Below are 23,661 nucleotides of genomic sequence, written 5' to 3'. Positions count from 1 at the left end.
ATAGTGACATCAGTCAGAACAAATGTACCAAAGTTCAGAGAGCTGTTTACTAGGCACAACTGTGAATGCGAGAGGGCACCAGCTCAGGACTGCATCCTCCTGCCATTTCCCTTCCCCTCCTCCTTTCTGGAGTCTGACATTAGAAAGCCAGCGAGAAGGAAGATTCAAATAACCAACCCTAATTTCCTGCTTCTCCTTTTCATTGTTCCTGTGGGCTCTTCACCTGCTTTCTGTAAGTACTGATCCTGCAAGCATCACAGCTTACCCAGACGTCCACTACCTTGTAAGACAATTTTGTTTTCTTCTCAGATATTTCACGTTCTGGCAATCCGCACAGGGGAACTCACTGGTTGTTCCGTATCTCTGACCTTCCCTCCCTCACGTCTGTATAATCTACATAATCTACCCCCTTTACTCTCTGCTCTCCTTCCTTCCACTCTGCAGCATCAACATGTGTAGCTCTGGCCTCAAAGATGATGAAAGTAAGGCCAGTGTAACTGGTTAGAAATGATGCAGGGCTGACTACGCACAGCAGAGTCTTGCACGCAGTGTGTACAAGGACACGGCTGTGGCTGGTGCGACACACTGTTCATCAGAAACAGGCAAACAAAAGCAGGTCACCGACCACCACTAACTAAACCACTATTCAAAGGTAGTTATGAACACATCATAAAACTTTAAAATACACACCGAAAATTCGTATCAACAGAAAAACTTGTGTTCTTGCCTCAAAGATTAGGACCTAAGAGATGTTTAGATCTTATATTAGTTATTAGACCAGATTGCTTCTCATGCCCCACTGGAAATCTATGGTGGTATTTTAGTTCTCTTGGTGCATATTTTAAGAGATTTTTTTAAAATGTGGGCTTAGTTTCGCTAATAACTTCCACTATGCTTCTTTGCCTATAAAATCAAAGGCTCCTTTGGAAGAGGGAAAAGATACATATTTCCTTCTTTTCTTCCCTCATAATAACTGAAGAGCATTTTTCAATATCAACTTCCCATACCACCTTCCCCAAAATCTCAGGTCTGAGACTTGGACCATGAGATATTTTTTCAATCTTGCACATACTCCCCTTTCTCAACTTTCTTTCCAGCTTAGTCCCTGCTTTATCTAATTACTAAGGTTGCTTTGATTGTCTGTTTTATAAATTTATTTTTTTATAAATGTAGCCCATAATTCTAAAAATATTTTAATGCAAATAGAGAAGAACAATTGCCTGTAATGTGACTACCCAGAGCTACCACAGCTAACATTAACATTTTCAAATACTTCTTTAGTCTCTTTCTCCTATGCCTCTTTATATGGATGTAGGCACACTATGTAGAGTGATTTTATACCTGCTTTTTCTAAAAGATGCATAGTATTTTATCCTTGATACGTCATAGTTGACTTCTAATATTGGACTTTCAAGCCGCTTCCCATTTTGTGCCAAAAGTAATGCTGTGCTGAACATTCCTATGTATAAATTATCGACTGGATTTCTGATTGCTATCTTAGGATAGATTTATAAAAGTGGGCCAAAGAGATATGACTGTTTTTAGGGTTTTTAATGTGTATTGCCAATCTGCCTCCCTGAAAGTGTGTACAGATGTTCACATCCACCATCACTGTGTGAGAATGCCAGTTTTACCGTAGACTTTTGGTATCATCAAGTGTTTTTACCTACAGTGTTGACAGGGAAACTCAGGTTACTTTATTTGGCGTATCTTTAAAAAAGTTACAGAATTTTTTTTTCATGTTAGTTAACTACTTTGCATTCTTTGTGAATTATCTCTTCATATTTGTCCATTTTTAATGAGGTTTAATGTTTTTTCACAGTTTGCATAAACATTTTAAACGTTAAGTACATTAGTCATTTCATAGTTGTGATAGGTATTTTCCATATGCTCATTGATTTTTAATTATATTTATGTTGTTTTTGGTGAAGAGAAATCTAGATTTTAGAATAGTTAAACCTGTGCAATTCTTTCTTTGTAGTTTCCATTTGCTCTTAAGTTCCAAATTTTATTTTTCACTCATAAATCAAATATATCCTTTTTTTCCAGATCTTTGATTCTTTTTATGGTTTTACCTTTCACTCTTGGATCCACGTGAAATTTATTTCGGTATGTGGAGTGAGATGAGGACCTAAAATAGTTTTATTTCTCTTTTCTAGTTAGCTAATCAATTGCTTCAACATTAGTTAATGAAGAACGCTTTCAGGACGCAAAACAAATGTCTCTTCTGAAGACAGGCTTTCCCCGACCCTATAATCTAGTCATCACTTCCTCCTGCCAGTTTCTCTCCCTCACTCACCCTGTTTATTTCCTTCCCAAAGCTTTTCAAAAAGTATAATTATCTTTTAAAAAATAGTTTGGTGTTTGCCTTCCGAACTAGAGTACAAGCTCAATGAGAGCAGGCACCTGGTTTGTCCTGGCACTGATTCCCCGGGGCCTCTGATTCAGGCAGTCATCCAAAATGTTTCACTAATAGAGTTACAAGATGAAATGCTGACCCCATCAGTCGAAGTGGGTGGCAAATTGCCTTTGTAATTGCAGAAGAGAGGGCTGGAGCAGGAAAACTAACCATTGACAGCCAAAGGCAAGGCAATCACTAGTTTCTGGTACTACTGATTCTCAAACGCTGAATCTTGTGAATCTTAGCTGCCCATAAACTGGACCATGGACTCCTGCCAACAGAAACCAAATGAGATTAGCTGGGCGTGGTGGCGGGAGGCTGAGGCAGGTGAATTGCTTGAACCCGGAAGGCAGAGATTGCAGTGAACCAAGATGGTGCCACTGCACTCCACCCTGGGCGACAGAGCGAGACTCTGTCTCAAACAAACAAATTAGGATGGGTCATTTGTAGACATTTTCTCATTTTTAAGGATCTTCTTCTCCCTCTAAACTTTATGTAACCTTTGTACCCACTTGGATTATCTGCTAGTGAGAGCTAATAATCAACAAAACAATTGCACAAATAGCAAGTTAACTATTAATGGAATCATTTAAACAGCTATCTCAGTGGCTTGTTAACCGGGTGCCTGGACTCATGCTTCTGACTTTATGTTACAGTCTCATGGTATAGTCCTATTTCGTCTGATAAAGCTGTTTTATTTACATGGAATAATTAAGTAAATCAAAACATCACAGCATTCATAAAAAACTTGGTGGTTGGGATGGCTGTCCACAGAAAATACTGTGAAATCCAGGAGCTGCCACCACCTATATGCACTGTTGAAAAACACTGCAGTAGCCCTGTTTTGAAAAAAATTAGAACCTGGACTTCATGTTTCTGTCAAAGGAAAAATGACGCATTTCCCTTTCTTCTTCCCTTTTTATTTTTGTGACAGCCACACCCAAACCATGAACACAATGATCTTCAATGTGTTCCACCAGAAATATTTTAGCCAGGACTGGTGGCCTCCGACAAGTAAACCTGCACCCTTGTTCTATGCCCTGGCAAGTTCCGTTGCCCTGGCTTTATTCTGCTAACATTTCCTTCCCAGTTCTCCTCTCTCCATTCAGGCGACACACCCAACCATCTCTACCTGACTCTCCATCAATTCCCATTTATCCCCCTGAGCTATAGCTTCAGCATCATGACCAGACCAAACACATCGACCCAGTTTGTGTCAGACCCCAAGCCCTCTGTATATAAGTGAACTTCCTTCAGTCTCACAACAGCCCATGAGGAACGTGACAACTGACGCATCACAGATGAGGATGTGAGGATCAGGCTGGCTACGTAACTTGCCAGGGTCACATGACTTGTGAGTGGCAGAACAGCGACATGCTCCCAGGTCATCTGGCTCTAAAACCCATGCTCCTTACCACCACACTGTGCTACCTCTCAACAGGGCAGCTGCATCCTGGAGTCATCACAACCAAACATAAATGAGGCCAGCTTCCTAGAGTTCATCTCTGGGAATGAACCCTGGCACTATTTGTCTTCCTAGAATTTCACTACTGTCAAGCTGGTAGCCTGGGCTTAACTTCTCTGAGCCTCAGTTTTCTCTCTATAGTAGTAATAATTTAAATAATACTTGCCAGGTCATGTTCTAAGTGCCATGCACAAATTACTTCATTTAATTTCCATAACATCTACAAAATAAGTTATATAATTAGAGCCATTTTACAGATGAGAAATCTAGGCAGAAGGATGTTAAGTAACTAAGGTCACACAGCTGGTGAATGGAAGAGCAGGGTCTTGAACCCAGAAGCCATAGCTTCAAGGTCCATGCTCAGAACCAGTATTCCACACTATCTTCACTACGTCAAATGGGAACAGTGACAATAATGTCCACACAAGGGTGTTGTGAAGATTAAATGAGTAAATGCATGTAAAGGGCCAGGCCTCCAGTTAGAGGTAGATCCTCACGGTGATTAACAATGCAGCCTGACAGGCTCCACCATTCACTGACTGTGCAAACTTGGGCAAGTTATTGACCCTCACTAGGCCTGTTTTCTTCTCTGGAAAATGAAGATGAAAACATAACTCTACCCCACATGGTTATAAGAAATTAATAAGATAATACCTGTTAAGTGCCTAGCACAAAGCCTGGCATATAGTAAATTCTCAAGAGATTTGAGGTCTGTTTTTAATTATTAATAAGTTCTCACTAAAATTAGATTCCTTCTCAGACACCTTCCACTGATCAAAGAGTCTTATCAAAGCAAGTTCTTCCCTCCCTGGTCCCCTTTGGCTTTCTGAAATCATTATGAAAAGAAAGGCCCTAGGAACCCAATAGCTTACCTGGTTTTTTCTTTTAATATTCTACTCTGCAAAATCTGCAAAGTGTGTAATGTTTAACAGCAGCAAAATTAAAACATGTAAGTTCCATGAGGCAGTCCTCAGGGCCATGATAGCAACTGCTGCTGGTGGTGCCCGATGGGGAAGGGGCTGCCAAACTATGCATCTGACCAAGGACTAATATCCAGAATCTACAAGGAACACAAACAACTCAACAAGAAAAAACCACCCCATTAAAAAGTGGGCAAAGGACATAAACAGACATTTTCCAAAGGAAGACATACAAGTGGCCAAGAAACATATGAAAAAATGCTCAACATCACTAATCACCAGAGAAATGCAAATTAAAACCACAATGAGATACCATCTTACACCAGTCATAATGACCATTATTAAAAAGTCTAGGCCAGGCATGGTGGCTCATGCCTGTAATCTTAGCGCTTTGGGAAGCCAAGGCGGGCAGATCATGAGATCAGGAGATTGAGACCATCCTGGCCAACATGGTGAAACCCCATCTCTACTAAAAATACAAAAATTAGCTGGGCATGGTAGCGCGTGCCTATAGTCCCAGCTACTCAGGAAACTGAGGCAGGAGAATCGCTTGAACCTGGGAGGCGGAGGTTGCAGTGAGCTGAGATCACACCACTGCACTCCAGCCTAGGCGACAGAGCAAGACTCCATCTCCAAAAAAAAAAAAAAAAGTCTAAAAACAACAGATATTGTCAAGGATGTAGAGAAAAGGGAATGCTTATACACTGTTGGTGGGAATGCAAATTAGTACAACTTTTAGGGAAAACAGTATGGAGATTTCTCAAAGAACTGAAAATAGGACTACCATGCAATCCAGCAACCCAGGGTATCATATTTATTGATTTGCATATGTCGAACCATCCTTGCATCCCTGCAATAAATCCCATCTGATCATAGTGTATTACCTTTTTGATGTTCTGTTGAATTGGATTTACTAGTATTTTGTTGAGGATTTTTGCATCTACATTCATCAGGGATATTGGGCTGTGTTTTCGTTTTCTGTTGTGTCCTTGTGTGATTTTTGGTATCAGGGTGACCCCGACCTCAGAGAACGAGTTAGGGAGAATTCCTTCCTCCTTGATTTTTGTAATAGTTTCAGGATTATTCATATTAGTTTTTCTTTGTATGTTTGGTAGAATTTGGCTGCGAATACATCTAGTCTTAAACTTTCTTGGGAGTTTATTATTGAGTCAATCTCACTACTTGTTATTGGTCTGTTTATAAGTTCTGTTTCTTCCTGGTTCAATCTTGGGGGTTTTTGTGTTTCCAGGGATGTATCCATTTCCTCTAGTTTTTCTAGTTTGTGAGCATGTAGTTGTTCATAATAGTTCTTGATGATCTTTTGTATTTCTATGATATCAGTTGTAATGTCTTTTTCACTTCTGATTGTGTTTATTTGGATCTTCTCTCTTCTTGGTTAGTCTAGCTAGTGGTTTATCAATTTTGTTTATTTTTTCAAATAATCAGCTTTTAGTTTCATTGATCCAAAGAACTAATAAAGAACTTTTAGTTTCATTGATCCTTTGTAAATTTTTTGTCTCTATTTCATTTACTTCTGCTCTGATCTTTGCTATTTCTTTTCTGCTAACTTTGGATTTGGTTTGTTCCTTTTCTAATTTCTTGAGGTGCAATGTTAGGTTGTTAATTCATGATCTTTCTACTTTTTTGATTTAGGCATTTAATGCTATAAACTTCCCACCAGGCACTTCTTTTGCTGTAACCTGCAGGATTTAGTACTATGTGGTTTTGCATTCATTTCAAAGATGTTTTTAATTTGTCTTAATTTCTTCATTGACCCAGTAATTGTTCAGGAGCATGCTGTTTAATTTCCATGTATCCATATAGTTTCCAAAGTTCCTCTTGGTATTGATTTCTAGTTTTATCCTACTGTGGTCTGAGAAGATACTTGATATAATTTCAATTTTAAAAAGTTTGTTAAAACTTCTTTTGTGGCCTTACATGTGATCTATCTTGGAGAATGTTGCATGTGCTGACAAAAATAATGTATATTCTGTAGTTGTTGGGTAGAATGTTTTATAAGTCCATTTGGTCTAAAGTTCAATTTAAATACAATGTTTCTTTGTTAATTTTCTGTCCCAATGATCTGTCAAGTGTTGTGAGTGTAGTGTTAAAGTCCCCTACAATTATTGTATTGCTGTCTACCTCTTTCTTTGGTGATATTTGTTTTGTGAATCTGGGTGCTTAAATGTTGGGTACATATATATTTAGGACTGTTATATCCTCTTGCTGAATTTATCCCTATATCGTTACACAATGACCTTCTTTATCTTTTTTTTCTTACTACTTTTAATTTAAAGTCATCTGTTTTATCAGACGTAAGTATAGCTATGCCTGCTTGCTTTTGGTTTCTAATTACATGGAATATCTTTCTGCACTCCTTTGTTTTCAGTCTATATGTCTTTATGGGTAAGGTTAGTTTCTTGTAAGCAACATGTAGTTGGATCATGTTTTTTAATCCATTCTGCCAATCTGTATCTTTTAAGTGGAGCATTTAATCCATTTACATTCAAGGTTAATATGGATCTGTGAGACTTTGTTTCTGTTATATTATTGTTTTCAAGTTGTTTTATAAATTGTCTTTGCCTTTTTGACTTTGTGTTTTAATGAATTTCCTTTGTATGATTGTTTTATACAAACTATGAGTTTTATATTTCTGTATGTTTTTGTGATAGTGAATGTCAACCTTTTGGCTGGGCATGGTGGTTCATGCCTTTAATCCCAGTGCTTTGGGATGCTAGGCAGGGGGATTAATTGATGCCAGGCAAGGGGATTAATTGATGTCAGGAGGTCAAGAACAACCTGTGCAAAATAGCAAGATCCTGTCTCTACAAAAAAATTAAAAATTAACCGGGCATGGTGACATGTGTCTGTAGTTCTAGCTACTCAAAAGGCTTAGGCAGGAAGACTGCTTGAGCCCAGGAGGTCAAGGCTGCAGTGAACTATGATTGCACTACTGCATTCCACCTTGAGTGACAAAGAAAGACCCTGCATCAAAAATAATTAAAAACACCATTCATTTCAATGTTTAAGATCCTTTTGAGCATTTCCTGTAGTACCAGTCTAGTGGTGACAAATTCCCTCAGCATTTGCTTGTATGGGAAGGACTTTATTTTTCCTTTCATAAAGCTTATTCTGGCAGGATACAAAATTCTTGGCTGACAGACACTTTGTTTTTTTGTTTTTTTTTGGTTTTTTTCTTTAGCACTTTGAAAATGCCATCCCCATGTCTTCTGGCATGTAAGGATTCTGCTGAAAAGTCCTCAATTAGTCTGATGTGATTTGGGATTTCCTTTATAGGTGACTAGTCACTTTTGCTGATTTTAAAATTCTTTCTTTCACTTGACTTCAGACATTTTGAATATGCCACGGTGAGGTCCTTTTGCAGTGTATTTTCCTGGGGATCACTGGGCCTCCTGTATCTGGATGTCTATTTCTTTAAATATGTTTTCCAAACTTTCTAATCTCTCTTCCCCTTCAGAAATACCAATAATTCATAAGTTCAGTTACTTCTTGTAGTCCCAGAAATCTCAAAGGCTTTAGTCACTCTTTTTTTATCCTTTTTTCCTCATTTTGTCTGACTGGATTATTTCAAAAGTCCTGTCTTCGAGTTCTGAGATTCTTTCTTCTGCTTGGTGTAGTCTACTATTGAAGTTTTTGAGCATATGATGTATTTCCTTCAATGAATTTTTCAGTTCCAGAATTTCTGCTTGTTTTTATTTAACATGTCTATCTCCTTGATAAATTTCTCATTTATATCCTGGATTAATTTTCCAATTTCTTTGTATTAGTTTTCAGATTTCTCTTGTACCTCATTGAGCTTCTTTAAAATCAATATTTCGAATTCTTTATGTGGCATTTTGAAGAATTCTCTTTGATTGGGATCTGCTGCTGCTGGACAGTTGTTGTGGTCCTTTGATGATTGTTATGGTTTGACTGTGTCCACACCCAAATCTCAACTTGAATTGTAGCTCCCATAATTCCCACATGTTGTGAGAGGGGACCCAGGTAATTGAATCATGGGGGCTGGTCTTTCCCATGCTATTCTCATGATAATGAATAAGTCTCATGAGATCTTATGGGTTCATCAGGGTTTCCGCTTTTGCTTCCTCCTCATTTTCTCTTGCTGCCACCATGTAAGAAGTGTGTTTCACCTCCTGCCAGGATTCTGAGGCCTCCCTTGCCATGTGGAACTGTAAGTCCAATTAAACCTCTTTTTCTTCCCAGTCTCAAGTATGTCTTTATCAGCAGTGTGAAAATGGACTATTACAATGGTGTCATATTTCTCTGCTTTTACATGTTTCCTGTATCCTTTCATTGATTTCTTTGCATCTGATGTAGCAGTTGCTTGTTCCAATTTTTTGGAATTGCTTTCATAAGGGGGAATTTTTTCCTGAGGATGTATGTATGTTGTTGATTAAGACACTTTGACTTTGATTTTGGATGCCTGCAGCAGTGTGATCTTTCTATGACTTCTTCGGCAGTACCTAGGGTCAGTGGTCTCTGTGATTTCCTCAGTGGGATAGAGTACAGTAATTAGCTGAGACTAAGTCCCCAGAAGTTTAGCTGGGGACTTGGATGCCAAGTTGGATGCCTTTGGGCCTGAGTGGTGGCAACAGTGGGGTTAGTATGCCATTTTTAGTCCCCACAGCAGCTTATGCTGGCTCTGGTGGTTAGTGGGTCCTGGAGGTCTGATTCTTGGGCCTCCACATGGCTTGCTTAGAAATTACTAGTGGGAGTGGTGAGCCTAGTGTGTGGGCATGATCTCTAGCCCCTGAGCAGGTGGTGTCATGTGAGTGATGGCAGTAGCAGCGTTAAAGCAGCCAACTGGGATCCAAGCAGTCCATGTTGGTGTTGCTGGAAGCTGTGATGGGTTGGGTGAGCTACTCTCCAGTCTCACAGCCACCTGTAGCAGGGTGGTGGGCATTGTTCTAAGTGTGCTTAGGAGAGCTTGGTCTTCCCTGTCCCTTTCCTACCTGGGTGGCAGCTGCAGCCACATTGCCTCACATTCAGATTGATTGTGAATCAGCATTAAACTCTCAAAATGGTGCCAGCTGTGGGCCTGTGACCAGAGAAGGTGGGGCCCCTCTCAGGTGAGCAGCATGGGCAAGAAACTGTAGGGAGTGTGGTCTACTTGAGTCGGTCTCATAGCAACCTGTAGCAGGCACTGGGTATTGTCCTAGGTATGTGTGGGAGAGCATGGATTCCTTGTCCCTCCTTGGCTGGGCAGCAGCTGCAGCCACATCAAGTTGAACTCATCAAGAAGTGGTGTACAATCCAGCATTAAACTCTCAAAATGGCACCTTGGGCCTGTGACCAAGAGGGCAGGGCTCCTTCCAGGGAGGCAGCATGGGCAAGAAGCTGTGGGGAAGGAGGTCTGCTCGCATTTCAGTCTCAACAGCAGCATGTCGCAGAGCAGTGGGTATTGACCTAGATGCGCATAGGTGTAGGGTCCAGCCCCGTAGGGTCAGTGGGTTTTTCTCCCCATGTGCGGAGATGAGAGATTGTAGAAATAAAGACACAAGACAAAGAGATAAAAGAAAAGACAGTTGGGCCCAGGGAACCACTACCACCAAGACGCAAAGACCAGTAGTGGCCCTGAACACCAGGCTGTGCTGATGTTTATTGGATACAAGACAAAGGGGCAGGGTAAGGAGCGTGAGTCATCTCCAATGATTGACAAGGTCACGTGAGTCACATGCCCACTGGACAGGGGACCTTCCCTGTCTGGCAGCCACGGTGGAGAGACAGAGAGCGAGAGAGAGAGGACACAGCCTACGCCATTATTTCTTCATATTAGAGGTTTTTAGTACTTTCACTAATTTTGCTACTGCTATCTAGAAGACAGAGCCAGGTGTACAGGATGGAACATGAAAGCGGACTAGGAGTGTGACCACTGAAGCACAGCACAGGGAGACAGTTAGGCCTCCAGATAACTACGGGCAGGCCTGACTGATGTCAGGCCTTCCACAAGAAGTGGAGGAGTAGAGTCTTCTCTCAACTCCCCTGGGGAAAGGGAGACTCCCTTTCCCAGTCTGCTAAGTAGCGGGTGTTTTTCCTTGGTACTGACGCTACCGCTAGACCACAGTCCACTTGGTAATGGGCATCTTCCCAGACGCTGGCGTTACCGCTAGACCAAGGAGCCCTATGGTGGCCCTGCCTGGGAATAACAGAAGGCTCGCACTCCTGTCTTCTGGTCACTTCTCACTACGTCCCCTCAGCTCCTATCTCTGTATGGCCTGGTTTTTCCTAGGTTATGATTGTAGAGTGAGGATTATTATAATATTGGAATAAAGAGTAATTGTTACAAACTAATGATTAATGATATTCATATATAATCATATCTATTATCGATATCTAGTATAACTATTCTTATTTTATATATTTGATTATACTGGAACAGCTCGTGCCCTTGGTCTCTTGCCTCGGCACCTGGGTGGCTTGCCGCCCACAATAGGACAGCCTGAGTTCCCTGTTAATCCTTGGCTGGGTGGCAGCTATAGCTGCACCAGCCCAATCTCAGTTCCAGGGAGAGGTGCAGCCCAATATTAAACTCTCAGAATAGCAACTGGAGCCTGAGACCAGAGAGGGTAGAGCACCTTAAAAGTAAGCAGCATTGGCAACAAGCTGTGGAACACTACAGGCCAGTCACATCTCGGTCTCACGGTAGCCCACGGCAGGGCAGTGGGTCTTGTCCTAGATATGTGTAGGATGGCCTGATTTCCCTATCCTTCCTTAGCCAGGAGGCAGCTGCAGCCTCATCAGCCCAAACTCAGGCTGGGTGGGGGTGCAGCTCAGCATTAAACTCTCAAAATGCCACTTTGGGCCTGGGATCATAGTGTCCCTCCCAGACAAGCAGTGCGGAAAAGAAGTTGTGGGGAGAGGCGTCTACTCACATCTGTCTCAATAGCAGCACACAGAAGGACAGCAGACCCTCCCAGGGGGGCATGGGAGCACCTGCTCTCCTGTCTCCCTCCTTGGAGCAGCTCGGGAGCAAGAGCCATGTCTGTAGAGTCCCAGTATCTAAGCTCTCAAAATGGCACCCTGCTGAGGCTGCTCCAAGTTCAGATGCATGTGAGATTTTGTATTGGTTTCCTTTCTGGAGCAATGCCTCTGTGCAATGTTAGGCAGCTCCGAATGTCAGGCCAAGGCCCTGGCCCAGTGGGGTCAAGGTGTCCTTCCATGGCCAAGATTGTAGAAGTTTGTTTTGGAGCCCTAGGGGGTTCTCTCTTACTGTTTCCCCACATCAGGAGCCTCTCCCGACTCTCAGTCAGTTCCCAGCTGGGCAAGCTGCCTCAAACCCTCTCCTTCCTTCTCATGTTTCCCGTATCTTTTATGGTTTATCCTAGCATTCTCTCCTAGACAATCTGTTCAAAATGGACCCACTTACCATTCTGGTCTCTCACCACGGTGGAGGCACATACTACCTGCGTTTAGATGGCTATCTTGATCCTTTTGAAAATTTCACTCTTTCAATAAGAACCTGACAAATACATAATTTAGAATTAAATGATACAATACTTGTGTCTCTTTCAGCCCCCATCCCATTCTCCCTTATTGGTATGAAAATGTTAGAGATGCCTAAACAAACAAACAAAAAAAGCTGCCTTAAATTAATCTCCTGAGAATACTTTCCTTCTATTTCCCTAACTAGGAATTTGTGTCGCCTTTAAGCAGAAATCATCTCCCCTCTAAGGCCCTGCTCAGGCTGTGACTCTCGAGTGACAGTGGTCAAATTACATGACCTGGAGTCTAAATCTGCATCTTGGTCCAGAGGACCTAGTGCAGGAAAGGATTATACTTTACTGTCACAACTACGATGGCAAAAAGCTAACAGCCTTTATTTTTAAAGGGTTCATACAGACCAACAAACAAAAACTGAAACTCAAAATTATTTGTAAAATAGCAAAAGAACTGACAGCACTTCACAAAAGAAGAAATACAAATGGTCAACAAACACTTGAAAATGTTAAACTTTACTCATTATGAAGAAAAACTATCACTGATTCATCATTTGTCATTATCAAAGAATAAAAGACTCAAGAATATGCAATACTGGGGAGGATGGGATGAGACAGGCACTCGCTGAAACTGCTGGTGGAAACATAAGTTGATTCACAAAAGTATTCACCACAGCATTCATAACATAACAAAATAATGTTACAAAGCATCTATGTATAAACCATAAACTTTGATACAGCTATCTGGAGCCCTTAAAATAGTGTTTAGGTAACATTTCTAGTTCACGTAGAATGATGTTCACGAAGTGGGATACAAACGTATATTTTATGTAACCCCAACGGTGTAAAACAATACTGTAAAAAGAAGTGTGCTGTTCAGAGTGGTTACTTCTACGACCTGAAGTATAAATGACTTTTAGTCTTTTCTCTGCAGTTTCATGTATTTTCCAGTTTCCTGCAATCAGCATGTGTTATTTTATTATAAACAGGAAAAAGTTTATCTCAAAATGGTCACAGTGACTCAGCAGTCTCCCCTTTGCTCTCTGAAGGAAACACTGGCTTACCATTAAAAGGCATTTATAAGCTCATTGTGGTGGAAGTGTCATTATCAGGATTGTTTAAGAAAAGAAAAAAACAAAAACCAGGGTAGGCCTGGGGTTTCCAACCAAAGATCCATATGCTGTCATTGCACAAAGTTTAGGGAAAGAAGCGAGCACTAACCTTCACCCTCTCCATGCACAAGTTCCTGAAGTCTGTCCATAGTTCAACAGAAAGCATGGATGGGCCACGCCAGCACTGTGCTGAACATGCATGTGACATTAAACACAGCTCTCCCTCAAGCAGCTCTGCTGTCCTAAGATGTGTAACCAAGATTTGTACATGAAAGAACTCAGGGAGACTATGTAGCATTTTCATTCGCTCATTTAAAAAAAAAAAAAAAAGTGCCTACTGTGTATCAGAATAACAAAACAGATGAAGATTGTTCCTCAGAGATGTGACACTAGAGTGGAGAATAAATCCTAATTTAGAGCTAAACCAGAGTGTGGGCTGAAGGAGCCCAGGAATGCTCATGCTGCATGGATCGGATTTAGAGAAGCAGAAAGCAGGGTAGGAATTTAGGAGCTGGGGGGTGGCTGAGGATGGGCAGATGGGAATGTATTCATACACAGCCTGAGCAGCTAAGCAGGTGCTGGACTGCACAAGGCAAGAGTGGAAGCTGGGCCTCACTAGAGAATTCCAAGTTCAAGTTCCAAGTCGCACCAGATGGTGGCGAGCCTCATAGGAGCTGGGACTGAATATAAAAAGGTTGAGGGGCCACCACCTTCTCCATATGCCTGGTCCTGGGCTTCTTGGCTCGTTTTGTTTTGCTCTACATTAAAAGGTCAGTTGAGAGAAAATGAGGAAGTCAAAACAAAGGCTCCTGGCACCTGGCAGGAGCTGCCGCAAGATGGCTGATGCAATCTCCCCCTGAGAAGCCACATTAATTTTTAAAAAGGGAGCTCTGTTTTCAAAGCAAAATGTTTAATAATTTTTTTGGAACCCCAGTGTAACAGAATTCAAATGGGAAAAGTGAGAGGGAGTGTTTAAACAAAGGCATCCCCAAGTCCCTTCCCAGTTGGTCCTGAACAATGGAGGAAGTCAAACCTTCTTTTCCACAGCATGACGTCATAAATCAGAGAAGTCCTGGAAATCTATTCCACACCCTAAAATACCCAAACCCATTAAAAGCACAGATATAGGCTTTTACAAACATTTACTAAATAAGCAAAATCATACAAAATATGTTCCCGATGGCAATTTTTCCCATACCATGGACTCAAAGGGTTAAAACTCCTTATCATCCCAGACTAATGCCACCTTTTCAGTTCCCAGTAAATCCTTCTGTAACAAGTATCATTGCTCCAAGAATCTCTCAACTCCATTCAAACCCAAGTCTTCAGACCCTTGGCCCTCTGGGGCCTCCAGAGCGTTTGAGAAACAGTGCCACCCAAGGCAGCGGCCAGGGCTTCCACTGGGACAGCCCCTCACTCCTCCACTCCGACTGTCCCCACTGGGCTCCTCTGGAGCAAAAGCCATGGGCCGGACTGGGCAGACTGCCCAGTGCTGCTGAGCTCAGAGCAGCGGCATCTGAGGGGAGGTGGTGGCAATGTGGACTCCTTTGCTGTACTCACAGGCCCCAGCTCTTCACTGGCCAGGGTGCCCAGGTCTCTACCAAAGAAGTCACTGGTCAATCTTTATTCTCATTTTTGGCATAGGTCCTTTGAATGGAGCCGCCCTCTCTCTCAGCCTGTTCCATGTTCTTTTTTTACCCCAGTTGGTCCCTTCCTGTAACAAATGCAGTGTGTGGAATGGGACAGACCTTCCAGTCAGCTCTGGGAATGAGGAGGGGGCTTTTTCCCCAGAGGGCTCCCCTCAGAAGCTGATCATCAGGGCTGTGTAGTTTTCAGGTCCCTTTCCAGGGCCACCACTCATTTTGCTGCTGAACACCACCTGGAACTCCTTGCCAGGGCTTCCAGGAGGCCACTTGGTATCATGGCCCCAGTACCTCGTGCCTCACAAAGCTTGAAGGTCTGTGTTCCTAGTCACTTCCCGGTGTGAATGCTGTTGTATTAGTCCATTTTCATACTGCTATGAAGAGATGCCTGGTAATTTGTAAAGAAAAAGAGATTTAATGGACTCACATTTCCACATGACTGGGGAGGCCTCACAATCATGACGGAAGGCAAAGGAAGAGCAAAAGCACATCTTACATGGCAGCAGGCAAGAGAACATGTGTAGGGGAACTGCCCTTTATAAAACCATCAGGTATCATGAGACTTACTACCATGAGTACAATATGGGGGAAACCCATCCCCATGATCCAATTACCTCCCACTGGGTCCCTCCCACGATGTGGGGATTATGGGAACTACAATTCAAAATGAGATTTGGGTAGGGACACAGCCAAACCATATCAGCCAAACCTTATCCCATATTGAAAAATACACATATGTAAAGGTACAGTGTGCAGACCACTGTTTCAGAGGCCAACTGGACAAAGCCCTTCTGATTTAAAAAGGAGTGAAAAGAATTTTTTAAAAGAGTATAACAAAGTCGGCACTTTCATATACAACTAGAGGGCCTATGATTAGCAAGTTTTCTGTAGGCCAGTTAGGCAGTATTTAGTAAGATCACTAAAAGATATTTCTACCCTTGATCCAATTATTGCACTTATAGGTAGATCACCTGAGAAAAATCAGATTCCAAACACGATTCACACAGCATCTTCACTGACCACTTATAATGGTGAAAAGTGGAAACAATTTGTCTAATAATAGTGTAATGGATGATTCCACATGAACTATTACATAGCCATTGATCGTGTTTTTGAAGAATATTTAACAGCTTTGAAAAATGTTTACTAAATCTAGAGAAAAACATTACGTTCAACACCATGATTATGTAAAAATACATCAGCACAGGAAGAAAATATTGGTAGACTATTAACAGTGGTTTTATGTGTATGGTGGGATAAAAGGTTATCTTTTTTATTATTTAAAAAATATCTTCTGGCCAGGCATGGTGTAATCCCAGCACTTTGGGAGGCCAAGGTGGGTGGATCATTTGAGGTCAGGAGTTCAAGATCAGCCTGGCCAACATGGTGAAACCCATCTCTACCAAAAATACAAAAATTAGCCAGGCATGGTGGCGGGTGCCTGTAGTCCCAGCTACTCGGGAGGCTAAGGCAGGAGACTCGCTTGACCCCAGGAGGCAGAGGTTGCAGTGAGCCAAGATCACACCACTGCACTCCAGCCTGGGTGACAGAGCGAGACTCCACCTCAAAAACAAACAAACAAACAAAAACTTCTAAGTTTTCTATAATTAACATATACTACTATTGTCAGGAAAAAAATTGTGTTAGTTTTTAAAGTAATGAGTATATGATGGGATTTCATCACCAGGTGACATCTTGTCTTGACCCACTAATGAGTTCCCAGAGCACCACAGGTAAAATCAGAGTGCGTGTGTCAGTGGTCCTTGACCCAGGCTCACCTTCGAATGAGCTGCAGAGCTTCAGAAACACACTAGTGCCCAGCTCTAAGCACGGAAGTTGGGCTCTGATTGATCTGTGGCCCAGCAATGGGTAGTTCTTACAGCTCCCCAGGTGGTTGTCTCGGCAGCTGTGGTGAAAACCAATAGCTTCCTCCACCTTCAGGTCCCCATTAAGGGTGGGCCTTGCCCTTCACCTCAGTCAAAACCCACCTTCAAAAAAGAGCTGAGAAATCCCCTCACTGTTTCCAATGGTTTGTTGTATTTGGACTGAAGCAAAGTCTTTGGCTAAAGAGCACTTCACTCAGTTGAAGATGTTTCACACTTTCAAAGCTGCTTGGGAGAGACTTTTCCTCCAGACCTCAAATCAGAGGGCAGCTAATGACTTATTAGCAAATAGTTCCTGGCACGAGGTTACCTCAGATTTCTGGTCCTTGGCGGAGGGCAGGGTAGGAGGGAAGCTTGTCATGGGTTTATAAGAAATGCCAAAGGGAGAACATGAGCTTGTGAGGACACAGGGGGCAAGCGAAGCAGAGATAGACTGACTGCTGTGACCTCCCCACAGGTCCCCCCGCAGAGGGCAGGAGAGATGGCCAGGCCAAGGCCTCGGTGGGGCGACCAGCCGCTGTTCATGAGCATCATTGTCCTCACAGTTGTGGTCATCTGCCTGATGTTCTACGCTCTCCTCTGGAAGTCTGGGGACCTCATTGACCTGCCCAACCTGCGAATAGGCTTCTACAACTTCTGCCTGTGGAATGAGGATGCCGGCAGCCTACAGTGTCACCAGTTCCCTGAGCTGGAGGCCCTGGGGGTGCCTCTGGTTGGCCTGGCCCTGGCCAGGCTTGGCGTGTACGGGGCCCTGGTCCTCACCCTCTTTTCCTTTCAGGCTCTCCTCCTAGCCTGGTGCAATGGTAATGACAGAGAGTGGCAGCTAGCAGTGGGCTTCCTGGCTGCGTCCTCCATGCTGCTGGCCAGCGGCCTGGGCCTCTTCCTCTCCTATGTGTGGAAGTGGGTCAGGCTCTCCCTCCTGGGGCCTGGGTTTCTAGCTCTGGGCAGCGCCCAGGCCTTACTCATCCTCTTGTTAATGGCCACGGTTATGTTCCCTCTAAGGGTTTACAGGGCTTACAGTGAGCTTGAGAGCTGCTAAAGGCTTATGTGATTGCAAGGGTTCAGTTCCAACCATGGTCGGAGGTGGCACATCTGTTCAGCCATCTCATTTCATAGCTAACACTGATCTCCAGCTCCAGCAGATGGAACCTACTGCAGAGGAGGTGGGGCCCCCATGTCAAAGAGGCCAAGGGGCAGCAAGGGCAGCCAGGGCACCTGCGGCTTCTTAGTATAGGATTGTCTGTCCTTCACAACTTCCAAGGCTCCCAAGGACTCCCTAAAACCACGCAGCTCATTGTCATACCAATTCCTGCTTTAATTAATGGGTCTGAGCAAATCTTCCTCTAGCTTCAGGAGGGTGGGGAGGGAGTGATTCCTGTCATGAGGTCAGAATTCCAGGCTGATTCACCAAAGGCCAAACTGAAACCTAGCAAAGACTTACGGAAACAAATGAGGATATTAAAAGAGCGAGCACCTCAGTGCCTCTGGGGGCCTGCTTAAGGAGCTTCCGCTCAGCCCGCGATGGTGAGTGGGCCGCCATAAGCCGTCACTGGGATTCCAACCCCAGAGGTCCAGGAGTGATCTCTGAGTGACTCAACAAAGACAGGACACATGGAGCACAAAGACAAGCCTTAGTTGCTTCAAAGCTTCCCTGGACTTGAAGCCAGTCAGGGCAGAGGCATCCGCTGGCAAATCACTCCCATGATGAGACCCTGGAGGACACCAAATCCTCGGTGTGATCAGGACTGGACGGTTGCACACATACAAATGCTGCCACCCTCCACTTCTCAACCCGGAACTGGGAAAGACATTAGCACAACTTAAGCACTGGGGAATTGTGTGTATTTTCCAGCACCTGCGCATTGGAAAACCTGTATGGCAAATGATTCACTCATTTATTCCTGTCCAAAGCCACACTGAAAACAAAGGCAGAAACATGTACTCTGGTGTGATCTCTTGTCCTTAGTGTCTCTTTTGGGCTCCTGTCCCTCTTGCTTTATAACTAGCTGCCCAGGAACCAAGGTACATGTGAAAGCAAGGTAGCAGCTTCGGGGAGGGGGCCTGTCTGGCTTACCAGTCCAAACACTGTGGCCTCAACCTCCCAAACACGGCAGAGAACTGTGGGCAGCTCGTTTGCTTTCTAGGCTGGCTGGAGAGGTGGGAGCTCATTGATTGACTCATGATGGAAACTATTTTTTAAACAGGCTTCCTCCAGGAGAGATCATGTGGACTAAACTAGTAATTCCAGTGCACCTGGCAGTGATCCTTTTCTTTGAAAAGTTCTGTCTCTTTGGTTCCAGTAAGTTGGACCACCAAATGACATCATTTTCCCTGGAACCTGGTGACTGACTAACACAGACAGTTGGGATTCCAGAGCCTCAGAGCTGGGAGAGGATGCAGTACATACAGCGGGATTCGAATGGGATCTTGTTTTGAGTCCTGCCTTCTGCACACTCAGAATGGCAGCCCCGAGGCCTGGAGCATCCGGAGACTTCTGGCCTGACATGAATCCGCCAGGCCCAAGAAGGCACAAAGCTAGGAGCACAGAGAGCCCCATTCCCACAGGCGGGTGGCCCAGCAGCACCAGTGGAAGCTCAGCTGTCCTCCAGCTGCTCTCAGCAGAAAGTTGAGTGCACAGTTTATGCCCTAGCTGAAAAAGATCTCCCGGACGTATTTCAACACATCCTCTTCCTCCTCCTCCTCCTCCTCGGGGCTCCTGCTGCAGGCAGAGTTGGAATCCCCTGGCCTCTGGGAAGGGCTGAGGCCTGCAGCCAGTGCCTCTTTCCCACTGTCCTCTTCCTCACTGCTGCTCCCAGAACTTGTGTGAGGCGACATGGAGCAGGGAGGGGAGAGCTCTGGGTTATCAGCACCCACCAGGGCCGGCTGCTCGTAGGCCTTTTCCTTTTTGCGGCTCTGCGGAGTACAGGAAACGGCAGGCTCAACATACGTTTCATTTCCCTAACATGCTGATCTGTCTGTCAGTGACTCACGCAGGATGTATCCAGAAGCAACTACAAAGCCAGTGTGATCAGGCCAGGCAATGCACCCATATCCTGAGCACCTACCCTCTCTTCACCCCACTCCTCCCCGCACCCCCTCTTCACAGCTCTTGAAGAAACCAGGACCCACTTGGGAGAGAAGCAAGCAGAGGCATGAGGATTAGTGAGGGGAAAGGAAAAAGAAATGGAAGAAACATGTCTAGAAGGGGCGGTGACAGAATGGAAGGAGCCCAGGATACAAAACCTAGGTGTGGGCCCATGCCTCAGCACTAGGAAAAGCCCCACACCACAGGGTTACTGCAAGGCCCAAATGACATCACACACGCTTTCAAGGCACTGGGTAAACTGCAGAATGCTGTGCAACTCTGAGGCACTGCAATTATTACTGCAGGAAGCCAGGAAGCTCAGCAGCCTCTGCTCAGGAGAGGGGCAACGGTTAAGAAGTCACCTACCCAACTGGGAACCTTTCCAAGAACACAAACAGGTAAAGGCTTCATGTCCCATCCACATACACACTAGCGCGCAGTCACGCTCTCCCTAACACACGCATGCCCTCCCGTGCATCTAGCCCCAAAGACTCACCCCGCGAGCACACAACCACATGGGGAGAGGCCTGGGGAACATGGCGACACAAGAGCGAGGCAAGTGGCAGGAGAAAAAGGTAGCCTACAGCAGAGGGTGTCTCTCTTACTGACGGTGACCAAGGGCCTAGTCTAGCTTCTGCCCATGCAGAGTTTCTGGTCATGAGTAAGAGGCTTGGCTGACTTTACCTCAATCAGGATTCCCAGAGCAACATCGACTATCTCGGCCTCATTCATGCAGTACACAGTCCTCGTCGCAGGGTGTCTGAAACAAAGACACGCAAGGCACAGATGACACAGACTCTCAGGTCTCACAAGGACAAAGAAAACAGGAGCAAGAGGGCCTCTTCCCGCCAACTTCCCACCACACAGGAGGCACCAGCACCTCTGAGCCGAGGAGCTTTCTCCGACACGGACACAATTTCCTAAGCCTTGCAGACCGGTGACTGGCACAGGGCTTCATGGAGGCAACACCGGGGTGCCTCCCACCCTCCACCAACCGCCCTACAAGGATCTGGAAGTAGGGAAGGGCTGCCGCCTCTGAAACACACACGTGGATGCAAGAGGAAGGGGACCTCAGGCCGAGGCTGCACTGAGAGGAACCTGAAAGCAGGACCAGACTTAGGGAAAGGCGGCAGCAGTCACATGGGAAGGCTGTCGGTCAGGAAACCTTAGAGGAGGAGGAGCCAGAGAGGGGAACACCGAGTGCTGGGGCCCCACCCACTTGATGTTGCAGCCTGGAGACTCACCCCACCCCACGCAATTACCGTCATTCAACTCACTCCTCAGCTCCTGACCGCTTGCTGGCCCCGCAGCTGCTGCTCATCTGTCCATCCCTAAAGGGCTGTCCACAGGAGGAGCAGGCACCACTCAGAACAGACCCTACCACTGATCTTGCCCATCTGATGTTACCATGTTTGTTGTAAAGGAAGAGACTGGCATTTTGGACAACTGGCCTCAGAGACTGGCTGACATGGAAAACCCATTGTGTGTGTGCTGACAGCAGAGCACTCACCAGTGCAGAGGGAGAAGCGGGTTCCTGTCCTCGAGGTTTAACCCATTTTGCCTCCTGCCCACAGCCCCTCCACCTCCTAAAAGCTCAAGAGATGATCAGACTGAAAACACCTGCCCATCTTGCTGTTCTGCCTACGCTGGAAGACCTGGCCCAGGTCGTGGAGGTCCCTGCTCCACTCGCCAGATTCACAGGAGTTATCTGACCAGAGTTGTCGCACCTTGCTGCTGCCACCGGCACTGCTGCCATTCTCATCCTCTTGGGGGCCTTTGCTGGTGCCACATTCTTGGTAGCCACCTGGGCTGTCAGCCATGAGGGAAGGACCCTCTTTTTAGTCTCGGATTGTAAGGTTTCCATCTCTGTACCTTCTCACAAAGAAAAGTCAGGGCCAAAGCTTAATGACCTGCTTTTTAGTTCAGGAAGGTAAATCCCGTTCTCTCGTCACACCCGGAATTACAGGTCCATTTGTCCTCAGTGGGAGTTGATCTTTGATTCCTACAAAGAACAATAAAGTTCAGTGAATTCCAATACCTCCAGTCATCAAGCAGTTACCGGTCGGTGCAGGGCAGGCCAGAGGTGACCAAAAGGTGAGCAGGGCCCAGGAGACTCAGACGGCCATTCACAGACATCAGGCAGACGTGATTGTGGGCATGAGAGCGGCTCAGGAGAGAGCCCTCTGACCTCCGCAAAGCGGTGCCCCCTACAGGCAGCCAGAGCCAACCAGAGCTACCTCCTGCAGCCTCTGTGCTGACTGACTCAGCACAGGAGGAAAGGAAGAGGCGGAAGCCCCCAATGTTCCTCCTCATTACCACCCCAAATGCCAGTCCTCGGGATGCCCAGCCCATCTAATCCCTAAAATATCTCTTAATGGCCTCTCCCTCACCTGGTCAACTCGATTTCTCCACTCCTCTGTGGTGGCTCAGTTACATGAAACTGAGGGCATTTTATTTCACAATAAAGTCTCATTGGCCAACACCCCGCCCTTAAGCTAAAGATATTTCTGATTGGTCAAACTTGAACCAGCAATAGGGGCCACGAAGCATAACTGTGCCAGTCTGTGGACTCTGAAGCCCACGCCAGACTCTGATCTAGTTTGGCCTCTCTTCTTCCTATCCCAATTGTTCTGCCTCCACTCTGCAGTCCTGGAGCTCAGTCCTCACCCAGAGAGATGGAATTGTGACTCAGAGGGCCTAGGTCTCTACCTTCCACTTAGGAATTAAGCCACAAGCTCCTGAAGCAGAGGTATGCCCAGAAAAAAGTAGTCAGCGATAGTCCTCTCTGAATCACAATTTGATAATGTATTGCTCATTCAGATGGCTGTTTACAACTTAAGAAAAAATATTAGCAGGCCCTCCTCCTAACCTGTATGGCCACGGGGCACACCTTTGCCAATGCCCCCTCATTTCTGTCAAAACTCATTGATATTAGTGACTCCTACTCCCTAAGGCGCCTCGCAAGTGCACTGCTGCAATCTATGTGGACAAATTTGGTTCACCCTGAGGTGCATATTAAGTACATTTCGCAAACGAGGAACTGAGACTGAGTTAACTTGCAGAAGATCACAGAGAAGTTTGAAATCAGCTGGTTGGATTCGCAGCCAGGTCCTGCAGACTCCAGACCCCGCGCCTCCCCGCCCTGCTTCTGGGCCGGAAGGGCAGGCCGCAGCACCTTCCAGAAGCCGGGTCTCCGGGGCACCGCGCTCGCGGACAGACCTCAGTCCCATGCCGGCCGTTCCCTGCCTAAGCGGAAGGGGGCCCCCGCGGGAACGCGATGTGATGCCAGTTCACAGCCCGCCCTCGCTCTTGGGGCCGGTACCCGCTGCTGGACCTGTGGGAGGCCCAGAGGGCCAGTGACTGCGGAGGGGAAGGCGGCGGCGAAGCACCGCAGGGGCCTCGCTGACCCTGCCGCACGCGGGTCAAGGCTGCACCGGCTCCTTCCGACCCGAGGAACAGCGCGCTCCTCCCGCCGGCTACTGGCTTCCCTGCTCTCAGGTTCCCTCTCTCCACTTCTTGTGCCCCTTCTTAGCTTCCAGAGCGGAGCCAGGAGGCAAATTCCGAGCGGTTGTGGCACCCGCGCCCCACCCAGAACTTAAATTCCCACCTTCTTTCCTAGCACCGGAACTCCCCTGGCCTCCTCTGGCCGCCTGCGTCTTCTGGGCCCTGCGCGCTCCCGCCTCGTACACTTCCGG

The 23,661-nt window shown here is 45.5% G+C and overlaps 2 protein-coding genes across 10 annotated transcripts; one reads left to right on the top strand and one right to left on the bottom strand.

Annotated features, from left to right (window-relative positions):
- Positions 1-22: 22 nt before the first annotated feature.
- LOC105471338 (transmembrane protein 140) lies at positions 23-18,822 on the top strand. Of its 2 annotated transcripts, none has more exons than XM_024789568.2 (2): positions 23-283; positions 17,339-18,822. In XM_024789568.2, the coding sequence occupies exon 2, from the start codon at positions 17,363-17,365 to the stop codon at positions 17,918-17,920; it is 558 nt and encodes a 185-aa protein (XP_024645336.1). In that variant the 5' UTR covers positions 23-283; positions 17,339-17,362; the 3' UTR covers positions 17,921-18,822. The 2 variants fall into 2 exon arrangements, with proteins under 2 accessions (XP_024645336.1, XP_011722088.1); XM_011723786.3 differs by having other exon boundaries at positions 25-232.
- CYREN (cell cycle regulator of NHEJ) lies at positions 14,819-23,661 on the bottom strand. Of its 8 annotated transcripts, XR_011621952.1 has the most exons (5): positions 23,574-23,661; positions 21,694-21,968; positions 20,651-20,726; positions 18,956-19,794; positions 14,819-15,386 (listed from the first exon to the last, which is right to left on the bottom strand). XR_011621952.1 is itself a non-coding variant. In XM_011723787.3 (4 exons), exons 2-4 carry the CDS (start codon positions 21,828-21,830, stop codon positions 19,528-19,530), a joined length of 480 nt encoding a protein of 159 aa, XP_011722089.2. In that variant the 5' UTR covers positions 21,831-21,968; positions 23,574-23,661; the 3' UTR covers positions 18,756-19,527. The 8 variants fall into 8 exon arrangements, 7 of the variants coding, with proteins under 7 accessions (XP_011722089.2, XP_011722091.2, XP_070950574.1 ...); XM_011723787.3 differs by lacking the exon at positions 14,819-15,386 and having other exon boundaries at positions 18,756-19,794; XM_011723789.3 differs by lacking the exon at positions 14,819-15,386 and having other exon boundaries at positions 18,756-19,794; positions 21,877-21,968.

The sequence above is a fragment of the Macaca nemestrina genome, chromosome 4 (genome assembly GCF_043159975.1).
Source record: "Macaca nemestrina isolate mMacNem1 chromosome 4, mMacNem.hap1, whole genome shotgun sequence".
NCBI classification, from domain to species: Eukaryota; Metazoa; Chordata; class Mammalia; order Primates; family Cercopithecidae; genus Macaca; species Macaca nemestrina.
Note: the sequence above shows the minus strand (reverse complement) of the source record. Positions and strands in the feature narration are given on the sequence as shown.

Excerpts from the sequence above, each read along its gene's own strand:
- LOC105471338 (XM_024789568.2), top strand. The coding sequence starts at position 17,363 with ATGGCCAGGCCAAGGCCTCGGTGGGGCGACCAGCCGCTGTTCATGAGC.
- CYREN (XM_011723787.3), bottom strand. The coding sequence starts at position 21,830 with ATGGAAACCTTACAATCCGAGACTAAAAAGAGGGTCCTTCCCTCATGG. Across the intron at positions 20,727-21,693 it reads GTGCCGGTGGCAGCAGCAAG|ACACCCTGCGACGAGGACTG; the intron begins GTGCGACAACTC and ends TCTTTGTTTCAG. Across the intron at positions 19,795-20,650 it reads CTCTGGGAATCCTGATTGAG|AGCCGCAAAAAGGAAAAGGC; the intron begins GTAAAGTCAGCC and ends TGTACTCCGCAG.